Raw genomic sequence first — 15,507 nt, forward strand, 5'->3', positions numbered from 1 at the left:
TCTGTATTAATTGTAAACGGGTTTTGGGAACATCAAATTCCTTAGAAAGGTGAAAACTTCATTGCTGCCAAGCCGTTCTTAAGTGGGCGCGATTAGAACACCAAATCAAGTTGGTTTCGCCAACAAGTGGGCGCGATTCATCCTGAATTTGGCAGTCTTGCACGACTGAACTTTCGATTGGTACTGGATTGGAGAGTAGGGAGTGTTAGTGGGCAGTGATCAATCTTCCACAAGATGAAGAGATTACTGATTGGAATGTCACCCTGCTTGCTCGATTCAAGTACCTAACTCTGTATGGCTGCTGCTAGGTTAACACACACATGGCTGTGTCAATTACGCCTCAGACATCTAAGGCGATTATATGCAACTTCAAACGTTGCTTATGACGAAGCCGGAGCGCTTCTGGCATTGGAGCCCATTCATGAGAACTTGTCTGATAAAATGGATAACGTCGCTCAAGTTAATATTCTCAAAGTCAACTCTAAGTTAAAGGAATTGGTCCAAACCGGTCATTTGAATAATGCGCGCCAGGTGTTTGATAAATTACCTCATAGAGATGTAGTCTCGTGGACCATAATGATTTCTGGCTATGTCAATGGGAGTAACTCGTCAGAGGCGTTGTCCTTGTTCTCTAAAATGTGGGTTGAGCGTAATATCGCAATGGACCCCTTCGTGCTCAGTATTGCACTCAAGGCTTGTGGATTCAGCTTGAATGTGAAACATGGAGAATTGCTACATGCGTACTCTGTAAAAACTAGTTTACTGAACTCTGTTTTTGTGGGTAGCGCCCTTCTTGACATGTATACCAAGACTGGTAAAATTTGGGATGGTTGCAGAGTCTTCGACGAAATGCCTCTTAGAAATGTTGTTTCATGGACTGCCATTATTACAGGGCTTGTTCGTGCTGGTTACAATAATGAGGGGCTGAGATACTTTTCTGAAATGTGGCAAGCGGGTGAGGAATACGACGCTTACACTATTGCTATTGCGTTGAAGGCATGTGCTGACGATGGTGCTTTGAATTATGGGAGGGAAATCCACACCCAGGCAATGAAGAAAGGGTTTGATGTAAGTTCATTTGTGGCTAATACTCTTGCTACTATGTATAACAAGTGCGGGAAATTAGAATATGGCTTGTGCTTGTTTGAAAGGATGAGTACTAGAGATGTGGTTTCATGGACAACAATAATAACAACATATGTTCAGATGGGTCAAGCAGATCAGGCAATTCAAGCATTCTTGAGAATGCGTGAATCAGAAGTATGCCCTAATGAGTACACTTTTGCAGCAGTAATCTCTGCTTGTGTCAATCTTGTGAGAACGGAATGGGGCGAACAACTGCATGGCCATGTATTACTTGTAGGTGTTCTGGACTGTTCGTCAGTGGCAAATTCTATTGTTACTATGTATTCAAGATGCGGGCAGTTAAATTCAGCTGCAAGGGTTTTTCATGAGATGACCATAAAAGACATTGTTTCATGGAGCACTATAATTGCAGGATATGCTCAAGGAGGTTGTGGCGAGCAGGCATTCAAGTATATCTCGATGATGAGAAAGGAGGGACCAAAACCGACTGAGTTTGCTCTTGCTAGTGTGTTGAGTGTCTGCGGAAATATGGCTATTCTTGATGAAGGGAAGCAGTTCCATGCTCATGTCTTGTCTATTGGATTAGAGCACACGTGTATGATACGAAGTGCTTTGATCAACATGTATTCGAAATGTGGGAACATAGAAGAAGCTTGGAGAATCTTTGATGGGGCAGCAAATGCTGATATTGTGTCATGGACTGCTATGATTAATGGATATGCTGAACATGGTCACTGTAAAGAAGCTATTAATTTGTTTGAGAAGATACCCAGGGTTGGTATAAGACCAGACAGAGTGACCTTCATTGGTGTTTTGACTGCTTGCAGCCATGCTGGACTTGTTGACTTGGGCTTTCACTATTTCAATTCAATGAGAGAGAAATACAGGATTATTCCTTCAAAAGAACACTATGGTTGCATGATTGATCTACTTTGTCGGGCTGGACGATTAAGCGATGCTGAGGGCATGATCAGAAGTATGCCATACAACCAAGATGACATTGTCTGGTCAACTCTGCTAAGAGCATGTAGGGTACATGGCGATATTGAGTGTGGTAGACGTGCTGCACAGCAGATTTTGGAATTGGATCCAAACTGTGCTGGAACCCATATTACCATGGCTAACATCTATGCTGCAAAAGGCAAGTGGCGAGAAGCAGCAGATGTAAGAAAGTTGATGAAATCAAAAGGCGTAATAAAGGAGCCTGGGTGGTCTTGGATTAAGGTCAAAGACCATGTGTCTGAATTCGTTGCTGGTGATCAATCGCATCCAGAGGCTGAAGATATATATGATATCTTGAATTTATTTGCTTCAAGGGAAGACATTACTGTTATGGAATTGGGTTACGTTCTGTTTGATGCTGACAATATGCAGAATGTTGAGCTATCATTTGGTGTACCGTAGGTTTCATCTGTGGGGAGTGATTACTTATTTTAGAGTTTCCTCAGAAAGAACTTGACACCGTGGGTTGAGCATGAAAATGATTTATGGTGTGACTTGAATATGGTATACATTTTGAACTGTTGATTTATTAGTTCCATTGCAGTTAATAAATGTTTTTGTTGTGTGGTGATTGTAGGTCTAGTTTTCATTGGTTTCAGTCTTTGATGAGCACTTTTTTTGAATTGCAAATCAAGTGAAGCTTATGTAAAATGATCGTATGTTGATCATAGTGGGTCTGGTTTTGTCTCCAAGGAAGCTCTCTCCTTCAAAACCAAGCGTTTTAGGCTTTCACTTCATTGGCTCAAGATATTGGCAATATAACCCTGTGAGCACCCGTATGTCTGGTTGACATTTGCTTAGCTATTCAAGTATTCTAGTTGTTAATTTTGCGAGTTCATCTCCTCCCGCTTGCAAGGCTTGGCCTATGCTGCCATTTATGAATTTTTTTCCAGGATTGTTGTCATTATCAGACTTTCTAATAGATGATGTTCACTTTGTGCAATTCACATTTGTGCATGATTCATGTAGGATTTTGGGATTTGTTAAATTGGTGCTTCTGGTAGATCACAAATATTGAATATTTTTGCTAGGTGCGGCCCTCCAGAATAGCTGACATCCCACCTTCTTTTACCTGCTGCCTGTTAAGGTAATTTAATTTTCTTTATCATTGTCTTGTATGGATTATTAATGAAGGTTTGAGTTGGCTTCTGTTATGCTCTACAGTAATTGCAATTTTCAAATATCTGGAGTGTGAAGACCATAAGGAAGGCGACTGGGACTGGTCGTATGAGCTCTCTCCACACTTTCCTCATAGATTTAGAGTGGCTTCAAAAAAAGGTGATTAACTCCCGTCCCAATTAATTTCTAAATGCATGTTTACATCACATCCATATACTTCGTGTGCGTGTGCATGCACATTTTGGGGTTCAGGGGTGGGGGTGCCTTTGTGTGTGTTTATCTATGCATGCACATAATTTTTTTTTCTACAAAAATGATGGCAAAAAGGAAAAAATTATATACATATTTATAATATTCCTTTACGAGATCTCATAATAAACATCTATAAATCTGTTTCAGATTAAAAGATAAATTTTATCTAGTAAACATAGATCTTCGAGGTTGAAGCTCAGAAGAGAAGCATTATTTACAATTACCTTTTGTTTTTGATGAATTAATGAATTGGTTTTTCTTTTCTTTTATGTTTTCTTTAACCAACTAATGAAGCTGTTTTCTTGTCAATCAAGTATATTGGTTGTTAGGGGAAGCTGACAACAATGTGAAAATAGTAAAAAGTTTCTCTCTGCAGGCTGATGAGCCTGTTGCCAAAGATTACTATAAGTTAATAATTTTTATCGTCCAAGAAGCAAGATAAATTGCAGATATCATAAAGACATCAGAAACTTCTTGATTTGCAACAGATTTTCACTGCCATTTAGACATAGGTATCTATGCTGTTGGTTGGACTGTCTCTGCTGGTACTCAACTAAGAAGGTAGGGTAAATTTTTTATCAATACTGTTCCACCTCCTGCAGGTCAGACAATGTGTCTTGACTTGTTGAACCTCATTGAAGTTTTGTTACGAGGAAGCACTTTAAGCTTATGTAGCATTCTCGTCCGTGGAAGAAGAAATCTTCTAGGCTTGAATGTGTAAACCAAAACCTTGAATAAGTTCAAACAAGAACTGACGGGATTACAAATTACAACCTAACTGGTGGTAGGAAGAAGGTAAAGGAGTTATGAAGTTTAATTGTGTAATAGGGAATGATTGATGCACAGGACAGAAATAGATGATCATTGAATGATGATATCTAATTTGGCAATAATTCCATTCAGGACCTTCTGTCTTGTTAGCTATTGACTTATGTTTATTAATGCAATATTTTACTGTTTATTGTAATCTGCAGGTGAACCTTTTGTTGGTTTGCATCAGCAAGGGCAACCTCCTGCTCCTTCACCAATAGATCATAGGGTTTCACTTCTGCCAAACCTCAGTCCTCTGCCAGGTATAATGCTCGCCCCTTAACTAGCATCTTCAATAACTAGCAGTTTGGGCTATGAAAAGTCAAACCGATAACCATTGCTTGCCATGTTTCTAGGTCTTCCAAAGATTACATTCATAGATGAAGAATTATTCCAGTCAACAGAATGCCAACTTCATTGGAGAAGGTGGTTTTGGTTATATCTGCATAGGAATACTTACAAATGGGAAAGAGGTTGCAATTAAACTGCTAAAGGTTGGGAGCAGGCAGGGGGAGCGTGAATTTCAGGCTGAGATTGAAATTATTGGCCGCATTCATCACAGGCATCTGGTTGCCCTTGTTGGATATTGCATTTCTGGGGACCTGAGGATTCTGGTTTATGAGTTTGTTCCAAACAAATCTTTGGAGTTCCATTTACATGGTGAGTTCTTTGGTCATTCCTTGCTAGTCTTTAGAACCATGCTGGATGCTCAGACTATAACATGCTTGAAATAAGCTGTCTGATGCTTCATGAGAAGTTGATTGGGGTAGCCCCATCAACTTTTATGGTTGGTACAGAATATTATACTCCTACACTTGAAAATCTTCCTCAAAATAGGAAGGGAGAGGAACAGACATGTGAGCCAATATGGAAGGACGATAAGGTTTTAGTCCTGCCCCATTATTGCTTTAACTGAAGCAAGAAAAATTGCCACAGCATGCCTTACTATCTGATCTGGCTGGTATCTTAAATAGACTTGGAATGAAATTAGGAATAAACTAGAAGCTTACATGATGGATGCCATATATAGGAGGAAGTTCTCAGTTTATCCATAAACCATATAAACTAGTGGTTACCCATGCTTGGTCTTTAAGTGTGGCAGGTTCTGGCCTTTTATTGGATGACCTTTTTGTGTGCCATGGCCTGTCACAATTTTTTTGGTTTTTGTCTGGTCATCGTTTCATCCCCCCCCCCCAAATGAAAATTTCTTGAATTTTCATCTTGGCTTTGCCTATCATGTTACTAGGAATTTGATCCACAGGAAATAGCAAAAATAATTGTGAGGGTCAGAGTTTATCCTTTCTGTTTTTTTGGTTTTTGTTAGACTATTAGAAAATAAACTATGGTCATTTCAACTTTGATATTGTACACTTCCCCCTTTTAGTCTCAATGTCATTGTGAAATGAAATGTCTAGTGTTTCTTGTAGTTGTAGCCAAAGTTCTATTATCAGTTTCTCTTTGCAAGGAACAAAATATTGTGTCTTTCCCCCAAAATGGTTAAAACACTTCTGTTTCCTTGGAAACTGGAAGGAAATAATAGTGAAGAGCAATTCTGGTGTTTTAACTAGAACCTTCTGAAATGCACCAGAGTACTATGAACCATTCCACAATAATAAGTTGTTTTAACACTCACGGGATTATCTGGTAAGCTACTTCTCTTTGCCTCTTTTTGGCTAAGGAAAACTAATTGAGAATGAAGAGATATCTGAAATTATTAGAGAATATGAGAAAGTTCAAGGGAGAGTATGAACCTTGTTTTTAACATTGTCAAAGAATATAAATTTAAGTTTGTTTATCTAGAAGCTCCCGTTAAGTAGAATCGCCCTTTCACCTCTATCTACTACTAATGTTGGTATTATTGACCAATTGTTTATAAAGCTTATTTAGTTTTATATCCTTGTGGCTGCTAGCATTCTTTTATGGAGATTGATTTATTATGTACTCACTAACCTTCATGTGAAGAAATTTGTGGACATGAAAGTGTTTAACAATTTAATTATTGAGTTTGTATAACCATTCATATGAGATAGTTTTTGTTTCTGAATATTATCACAGATTTCCAGAATTGTTTTATTGATTTCCCTTGTCTTTTTGAAATGCTCCCGAATTATCACCATTTCCAAACTAACTGTAAAACCCAACAAAAGAAGATTTTGATTCTTGTCTCCTTCTATGAGTGATCTTATCAATGAAAATATTGCAGGAAAGGGCAGACCACCCTTAAGCTGGGAAACTACATAGGGTCTGCAAAAGGATTGGTGTATTTGCAGGCAGATTGTGAGTTTTCAATATTCATTGATTTCACAAGCAGCTCCCCTTTTCTCTTTCAGGTTCAAGGTATTATAATCAGAGGTTCAGTCAATTTTACATAGTTATTTCTTCAAGTAAGCCCAAGATCATACGTAGTGACATCAAGGATGCCAATATTTTTCTTTATTACAATTTTGAGGCAAAGGTAAATTCAAATTATATCTTCTGTATATGTGTATATATAGACACACATTATGATTTGGGGTAGTTAGAATGTATTATTTGTTTGAGCCAGTTTCCAGTAAACTCCTCCTGTTCTTCCACCATCCCCATGCCAAGCTGGGGTGGGCCTTCAGGGGTGGATATAAGTTTAATGTGGTAAACATAGAAAACAAAACCTTGGTTCTCCCAATCCCTACTACCAATGTCCTTTAAGCGATTTTATTATAGATTTCTGTGGACTGTTTCAAATTGAAAGAGAAGTATTTTCCTTGAATAGTTTCCTTTTTGAGTTGTACAAGAAAAATAAGAACAGCCAAGTCCAAGAGTTGAATAGAGGTTAGAGGATGAAGCCCAAAATCAGAAGCACTGATTTTGGTGCATTTCAGTATTTTTAACAACTCTTTTTTTTTTCTTCTAGAAAATTTTCTTAAAAAAAAAAAAGAAATAAGAACAATTAAAAAAAAAATCAGAAAATAATGATATGGCCTGTATCCTCAAAGTGCCTTGACTCTGGTGGTTCCAAATACACTGAAGAAAGCTCCTTGGATCTGCCTAGTGGTTTACAAATTTAATATCTGAGAAACAATGTAAAAGTCAATGGGCCAACTTTGTATAGCCCTTGTGTTCTAAAATTTGTATTATTAAACAATAAAGGATTGAAAGAGTTGAAATGATTAAATCGTTTCGAGTACCTTTTTGGAAAAACACAACTTTTAGTTCATATTTCTTTGATTGGTCACCAGTGAATAGGTGTAATTCTTTGGAGAGACATGCCCTTTTATTCAAACCTCTTCAATGGGATGCCAACGAAAGGGCGTGTCTTTTAGAGATGACCATTTACATATTATAAGTAGATGCTGAGGCCAAGCATGGTAAACACCCCCACTGATGTTATGTCTCTTTCCTTCTATATTGAGTTGCTCTGTAAGGAACTCTTTTAATATTGTTCACTGCAGATCTTGTGACTTTGTTAATCATGGAGGTGGTTTGCAGCAATTCAAGCGGGAGCAAATAACACCTTAAAGATAGTGAGTTTATGTTGGTTCAAAGTCACATCAAGGGTGTGTATCATTTTGCATGCAGAATGCTTCTAGAATGTTCTGCATCCATCAATTTTTTTGACGATCTCACTGTTTTGTTAAAACCATTGGATGAAGGCAGTCCCATATGAGGAAAAGTGAATCCCACATTCTTTTTCTTGTATTTCTTCTATTAGACACCAAGATCCTATACAAGTTAGACATCCTTTCCGCTCGTTTGAAAGTAAACCAAATGAATCTTTTGGAGAAACCAATGGCAAACTCCAACTTCAGATCAATAGATAATGAAAAAATTGTCTGGTCAATATTCATTTTGTTGCTTTCCCTTGGTTGAGTTGAACTCCCAAATTCCTGCCTGAGATGGCGCAACATGGTCGTTGGATTGCAGTAGAGCCACGACAATGCTGTTAAATTCTTTTAGAGATCAAGAAAAAGCTACAATTTGTTGCTGTAGTTCTTTTCAATATGGTGGTCAAATACAAATTACCTTTTATTGTTTTTTTTTCATTAATTCATATGTGTACATGAACTCTTATTTCAAGTTGCTGATTTTGGACTTGCAAGGTTAAGTCTTGATACTGATACTCATATCTTAACTCGTGTCATGGGAACCTGTGGGTGAGTTTTGACCTGTGTGTTCATTTGATATGCCCATCAGCTATGCTTATGTAGTTCTGGGGTTGCAGATGGTTCAATAAGAGCATATGCCCTTGATCTATATATGCACAGTGTGTTTTTCGAATTTGTTTTTCTTATCTGTATCGTGATATCTCCTACTAATCTTATTTTCTCTTATATGCATGCATACTCCCTGCTTACAGTTATTTAGCTCCAGAGAATGATCTTACTGGAAAACTGACTAAAAAGTCGGATATCTTCTCCTTCGGCATCATGCTTCTAGAGCTGATCACCGGACAGTACCTATTGATAAAGCTCAATTTTTCAATGATGACAATATAGTTGAGCGGTTGAGTTTTGTAAGAGATCCTTGATATGTCCCCTTCAACAAAAGGCTGGAATGAGGAACCTTGTGCTTTCATAAATAAGAATTGGTTACAAGTGGAGTTTCATTCTGGGCATCAGTGCATTTTCAATTTTTTGATATTGACATTACAACCTAATTTGGTATTTGTTATTTTGTAGCTGAGAGTTCATTGCTGATTCCAAATGGCTGATAATTTTTCTTTGAAATATATAATTATTTATTTCCTTGTGTATATGCTGGCATATACATTGTGATAACTGGAAACTTTTCTTATCTTATTGATAAGAGTTCTTGGAGTTTTTGGAATGGTTTTGTTGTGTGCTCCATTTATAGAGAATGGTATTGTTGGTGGTTGCCAAGTGTTGGGGTTAAGTTTTATTGAGCTTGTCCAGTTCTTCATTCTGTATACGCTGCATGCCTCAAAGATGTTGGTTCTATATTTCCCCATATATGCAAGCTAGTATCCAAGGTTGACCACCAACTTTAGGGCTAAATAGGTGGTCTGAACTTGGATACACCAATGCCAAGCTTCAATACCTTGAACTGGCTGTCTGTATTCTTGGAGCTTTGTTTTATTCTTGTAGTAAAAGCTTTTTCTATTGTCCTTCAAGTTGTGAGCCCTTGATCCAGTGTGTCCCTAGTAGAAATTGGGAACAACAAGGGAAAAATTAGTGTAAGAAGTCTTTTTGTCCAAATGCTTGTGCATATGTGAAGAAAAGAAGATTCATGTCTCAGTTTTCTCGTTAAAGGTCTTCTCTTGCATGTTTGATGTATTTACAGCTTTAGTTCTTAAATTATTTTCCTACCACAAATTGACCGATCTTCTCTGCAAAGTGGCATGCAAAATATGAAAGAGTTTGGTAATGAAAATTGCTGGCAATGCTCCTGCTTAGACGGTTCGGTTTTTGCTAAGGTTGGTTTGGTTCGGTTATAAATTTTGGCAACTTTGGTTATTTAAGTTTGGTTCGGTTTTCACGTTAAAAAAATCAAAGTAACTAAATCAATCGAACTAAAGAAACGACGTCATTTTTTAACCGAACTGAAGAAAAAAAGAAAAAGAAGTGAAGAAAAAGTAAAACCACCAAACGGGAACTACTCCATTTGGCTTTGGTCCTTCCTCTCCTTAGATTGCTCTTATCGGCTATCATCGTCTCAACTAAGACCCACATGTCCTGTTTCCTCTCATTGGCAATCGTTGCCTTCCCTTTCTCCTTCAGCCATTTCTTTTGCGTTTGCCTTAGCCTTCCCCTTTCACCTTTGGTGAGTTGCAACCGACAAAACTAACCCACCCTTAAACCTTTCCCCTTCTTTGATTGGTAACCTGTGATCACCTAGCCTTTCTTTTTCTCTTTGCTCTAAGCGACAATTTGCGAGTGACCCCCCTTAGGCCTGCCTGACCTTAAATATAAATATGAAATATTACCTTAAAATTTTTATCTAATATTAAATATGTAATTTCAAAGTCTGATTTGTGTTATTGTTGCTTGGGCATTTATACATTGTGATAATATAGAAGTGGGAGGTTCATCTATCTAAAGAAGGAAAACCGAACGAGAGCTAGAGAAGGTGGGAGCTCGCCATCAGAACTCAGAATCGGAAGCTAAAAGGAGAAAGGATTGGAAGCTAGAGAAGGCTGTGGCGCATCGCCGAAACTTGGAATTGGAAGCTAAAAGGAGAAATGAAGGAGAAAAGAAAGGAAGGAAGCAAAGAAGTCTAAAATTGAATGTCCCAAGTAAATGAATCCATGAAATCCTTACCAGTTAGTTATCCTCATCTGCGTCGTTCTCCCATCCCGAATCTTACGAAATTCCCATTATCTCGGTCGAAATTCTCGTTCCGGCCAAAATGCCCATTCCGACCAACACCAACTAAAATAGTATTTTGATTTTGACGGAAGACCGACCAAGTACAGTGCGAGGAGGACAAAACGACGCCACTTCACCGTGTATAGAGCCCAAACGATGTCGTTGGTTTACCTAGCCTTGTCCCTGCTGAACCCACACTTGCTCCACTCATTTTCCTGTCCAATGAGCGGACGGCCTGGTTGATTCGTCGTCTCTCCCACGGTGCAAACCAAAGACAACTGATCTCCGTGTTCTCTTACGACAATGTCCTCGTCAGCAAATGCCAGTGTTCCGCTGCCTCCGGCCGCCTCAATTGTCCTTCCGCCGCCGACAGTTGCTCTGGTACCGTTGGCCGCGTCGAGTGGAACTTCGCCGGCGGTTATTCCATCGCCGAGGAGGAACACTGAATTGATTGCTTTAGGAGTTGGTGTTGGATTGGGAGGATTAACGGTGCTTGTAGCAGTGGATGTATTCGTGCTTTGGTATAAGAGCAGGAAGAGGAGGCAGGCTTTGGCCCTCTCTTCTGGTTCACCTCCGTCGAGCAAATAGGACATGTGGGTCTTAGTTGAGATGATAATGGTCGACGGGAGCAATCTAAGGAGAGGAAGGACTAAAGGCAAAGGGATTAGTTCCCGTTTGATGGTTTTACTTTTTCTTCACTTTTTTTTTTCTTCAGTTTGGTTAAAAATGACGTCGTTTCTTCAGTTCGGTCGATTTAGTTACTTTAATTTTTTTAACATGAAAACCGAATCAAACTTAAATAACTGAAGTTGCCAAAATTTATAACCGAACCAAACCGACTGAGCAGAAGCATTACCTGCAATTTTCATTACCCAATTCTTTCATATTTTGCATGCCACTTTGCAGACAAGATCGGTCAATTTGTGGTAGGAAAAGAATTTAAGAACTAAAGCTGTAAATACATCAAACATGCAAGAGAAGACCTTTAACAAGAAAACTAAGACATGAATCTTCTTTTCTTCATGTATGTGCAAGCATTTGGACAAAAAAACTTCTTACACTAATTTTTCCTTTTTTGTTCCCAATTTCTGCTAGGGACACACTGGATCAAGGGCTCACAACTTGAAGGACAATAGAAAAAGCTTTTACTACAAGAACAAAACAAAGCTCCAAGAATACAGATAGCTAGTTCAAGGTATTGAAGCTTGGCATTGGTGTATCCAAGTTCAGACCACTTATTTAACCCTAAAGTTGGCGGTCAACCTTGGATATTAGCTTGCATGTATGAGGAAATATAGAACCAGCATCTTTGAGGCATGCAACATATACAGAATGAAGAACTGGACAAGCTCAATAAAACTTAAGCCCAGCACTTGGCAACCACCAACAATACCATTCTCTATAAATGGAGGACACAACAAAACTATACCAAAAACTCCAGGAACTCTTACAATAAGATAAGAAAAGTTTCCAGTTATCACAATGTATATGCCAGCATATACACAAGGAAATAAATAATTGTATATTTCAAAGAAAAATTATTAGCCATTTGGAATCAGCCATCAACTCTCAGCTACAAAATAACAAATACCAAATTATGTTGTAATATCAATATAAAAAAAAATGAAAATGCATTGATGCCCAGAATGAAACTCCAATTGTAACCAATAATTCTTATTTATGAAAGCACAAGGTTCCTCATTCCAACCTTTTGTTGAAGGGGACATATCAAGGATCTCTTACAAAACTCAAAACTCAACCGCTCAACTATATTGTCATCATTGAAAAACTGAGCTTTATCAATAGGTAGTGTCCAATGATCAGCTCCAGAAGCATGATGCCGAAGGAGAAGATATCCGACTTTTCAGTCAGTTTTCCAATAAAATCATTCTCTGGAGCTAAATAACTGTAAGCAGGGAGTATGCATGCATATAAGAGGAAATAGGATTAGTAGGAGATATCATGATACAGATAAGAAAAACAAATTCGGAAAACACACTATGCATGTATAGATCAAGGGCATATGCTCTTATTGAACCATCTGCAACCCCAAAACTACATAAGCATAGCTGACGGGCATTTCAAATGAACACACAAGTCAAAACTCACCCAAAGGTTCCCATGACACGAGTTAAGATATGAGTATCTGTATGAAGACTTAACCTTGCAAGTCCAAAATCAGCAACCTGAAATAAGGGTTCATGTACACATATTAATTAATGAAAAAAAAACAATAAAAAGGTAATTTGTATTTGACCACCATATTGAACAGAACTACAACGACAAATTGTAGCTTTTTCTTCATCTCTAAAAGAATTTAACAGCATTGTCGTGGCTCTACTGTAATCCAACGACCATGTTGTGCCATCTCAGGCAGGAATTTGGGAGTTCAACTCAACCAAGGGAAAGCAACAAAATGAATATTGACCAGACAATTTTTTCATTATCTATTGATCTGAAGTTGGAGTTTGCCTTTGGTTTCTCCAAAAGATTCATTTGGTTTACTTTCAAAGGAACGGAAATGATGTCTAACTTGTTGGAGTTCATATAGGATCTTGGTGTCTAATAGAAGAAATACAAGAAAAAGAATGTGGGGATTCACTTTTCCTCGTATGGGACTGCCTTCATCCAATGGTTTTAACAAAACAGTGAGATCCTCAAAAAAATTGATGGATGCAGAACATTCTAGAAGCATTATGCATGCAAAATGATACACACCCTTGCTGTGACTTTGAACCAACATAAACTCACTATCTTTAAGGTGTTATTTGCTCCCGCTTGAATTGCTGCAAACCACCACCATGATTAACAAAGTCACAAGATGCAGGTGAACAATATTAAAAGAGTTCCTTACAGAGCAACTCAATATAGAAGGAAAGAGACATAACATCAGTGGGGGTGTTTACCATGCTTGGCCTCAGCATCCACTTATAATATGTAAATGGTCATCTCTAAAAGACACGCCCTTTCGTTGGCATCCCATTGAAGAGGTTTGAATAAAAGGGCATGTCTCTCCAAAGAATTACACCTATTTACTGGTGACTAATCAAAGAAATATGAACTAAAAGTTGTGTTTTTCCAAAAAGGAACTTGAAACGATTTAATCATTTCAACTCTTTCAATCTTTTATTGTTTAATAATACAAATTTTAGAACACAAGGGCTATACGGAGTTGGCCCATTGACTTTTACATTGTTTCTTAGATATTAAATTTGTAAACCACTAGGCAGATCCAAGGAGCTTTCTTCAGTGTATTTGGAACCACCAGAGTCAAGGCACTTTGAGGATACAGGCCATATCATTATTTGCTGAATTTTTTTTTAATTGTTCTTATTTCTTTTCTTTTTTTTTAAGAAAATTTTCTAGAAGAAAAAAAAAAAGAGTTGTTAAAAATACTGAAATGCACCAAAACCAGTGCTTCTGATTTTGGGCTTCATCCTCTAACCTCTATTCAACTCTTGGACTTGGCTGTTCTTATTTTTCTTGTACAACTCAAAAAGGAAACTATTCAAGGAAAATACTTCTTTTTCAATTTGAAACAGTCCACAGAAATCTATAATAAAATCGCTTAAAGGACATTGGTAGTAGGGATTGGGAGAACCAAGGTTTTGTTTTCTATGTTTACCACATTAAACTTATATCCACCCGTGAAGGCCCACCCTAGCTTGGCATGGTGATGGTGGAAGAACAGGAGGAGTTTACTGGAAACTGGCTCAAACAAATAATACATTCTAACTACCCCAAATCATAATGTGTGTCTATATATACACATATACAGAAGATATAATTTGAATTTACCTTTGCCTCAAAATTGTAATAAAGAAAAATATTGGCATCCTTGATGTCACTACGTATGATCTTGGGCTTACTTGAAGAAATAACTATGTAAAATTGATTGAACCTCTGATGATAATACCTTGAACCTGAAAGAGAAAAGGAGAGCTGCTTGTGAAATCAATGAATATTAAAAACTCACAATCTGCCTGCAAATACACCAATCCTTTTGCAGACCCTTTGTAGTTGCCCAGCTTAAGGGTGGTCTGCTCTTTCTTGCAATATTTTCATTGATAAGATCACTCATAGAAGGAGACAAGAATCAAAATCTTCTATTGTTGGGTTTTACAGTTAGTTTCGAAATGATGATAATTCAGGAGCATTTCAAAAAGACAAGGGAAATCAATAAAACAATTCTAGAAATCTTTGATAATATTCAGAAACAAAAACTATCTCATATGAATGGTTATACAAACTCACAGTGTTCGAAAATTCGGCCTAGGCGCTGAGCGGCCACCGGTCGCGACGATTTAGGGCTACTCAGCAGCCCTATGCGCAATGCCTGACTAATCGGGCCGCGTCGCCGCCTAGGCAGACCAGGCGGCGCCTAGCCGCTTGGGCGGCCGCCTGGGTCGCGCATGACTTGGGCCACCTAGGTCGTGCGCATCTTAGGCCGACCTTATTTCCCCATTCCTTTCTCTATTTCCCCTTTCCCTTTCTCTCTCTAGTTGTGTTCATTGCAGCTCCTCTCTCTCTCTCTCTCTCACCTTCGATCTCCTCTTGGTCGTTCGCCGCTGCCATCGATCTCTTCTCTTGGTCCTGCTCTCTCGTTGCCGCCGACCTCACTTGTTGGTCGTTCTCTCTCATCGCCGATCGCGTCTTGCTGCGGTATGTATCCAACTATCCATCTTCCTCCGCCAACGCAAGCTTGCTTGCTTCAACAAGCAGCAAGCAAGCAACAAGTTGCTGCTGCGTTGCTGCTTGTTGAAGCAAGCAGTACGCAAGCGGCAAGCTTGTAGCTTGCTGCTTCGTTGCTGCACCAGCTGTTGATTTCATTAGATGACTTTTAATTAAATTTCAATGTCAATTATTCAATACTCAGGGAAAAAAAAGAAAACAGGAAGTGAAATGAATGATTGGGATAGAACTGGAAGTACGGGAG

General features: G+C 38.4%; 2 protein-coding genes across 8 annotated transcripts in view; both read left to right on the forward strand.

The window, feature by feature from the left end:
* LOC127789982 (putative pentatricopeptide repeat-containing protein At3g47840) lies at positions 1 to 3,340 on the forward strand. Of its 7 annotated transcripts, XM_052319150.1 has the most exons (4): positions 1 to 2,592; positions 2,760 to 2,864; positions 3,120 to 3,175; positions 3,253 to 3,337. In XM_052319150.1, exon 1 carries the CDS (start codon positions 295 to 297, stop codon positions 2,488 to 2,490), a length of 2,196 nt encoding a protein of 731 aa, XP_052175110.1. In that variant the 5' UTR covers positions 1 to 294; the 3' UTR covers positions 2,491 to 2,592; positions 2,760 to 2,864; positions 3,120 to 3,175; positions 3,253 to 3,337. The 7 variants fall into 7 exon arrangements, with proteins under 7 accessions (XP_052175110.1, XP_052175103.1, XP_052175109.1 ...); XM_052319143.1 differs by lacking the exon at positions 2,760 to 2,864 and having other exon boundaries at positions 3,253 to 3,340; XM_052319149.1 differs by lacking the exon at positions 3,253 to 3,337 and having other exon boundaries at positions 2,760 to 2,854; positions 3,120 to 3,161.
* The window catches only part of LOC127789983 (proline-rich receptor-like protein kinase PERK1), a 25,406-nt gene continuing 13,216 nt past the window's right edge, over positions 3,318 to 15,507 (forward strand). Inside the window, exons 1-3 of the mRNA XM_052319152.1 lie at positions 3,318 to 3,366; positions 4,434 to 4,532; positions 4,626 to 4,929. Coding sequence (XP_052175112.1) covers positions 4,650 to 4,929 — 280 coding nt within the window. The 5' untranslated portion in view covers positions 3,318 to 3,366; positions 4,434 to 4,532; positions 4,626 to 4,649. The remainder of the gene's footprint in view (positions 3,367 to 4,433; positions 4,533 to 4,625; positions 4,930 to 15,507) is intronic.

Source organism: Diospyros lotus, chromosome 14, assembly GCF_014633365.1.
Source record: "Diospyros lotus cultivar Yz01 chromosome 14, ASM1463336v1, whole genome shotgun sequence".
NCBI lineage: Eukaryota > Viridiplantae > Streptophyta > Magnoliopsida > Ericales > Ebenaceae > Diospyros > Diospyros lotus.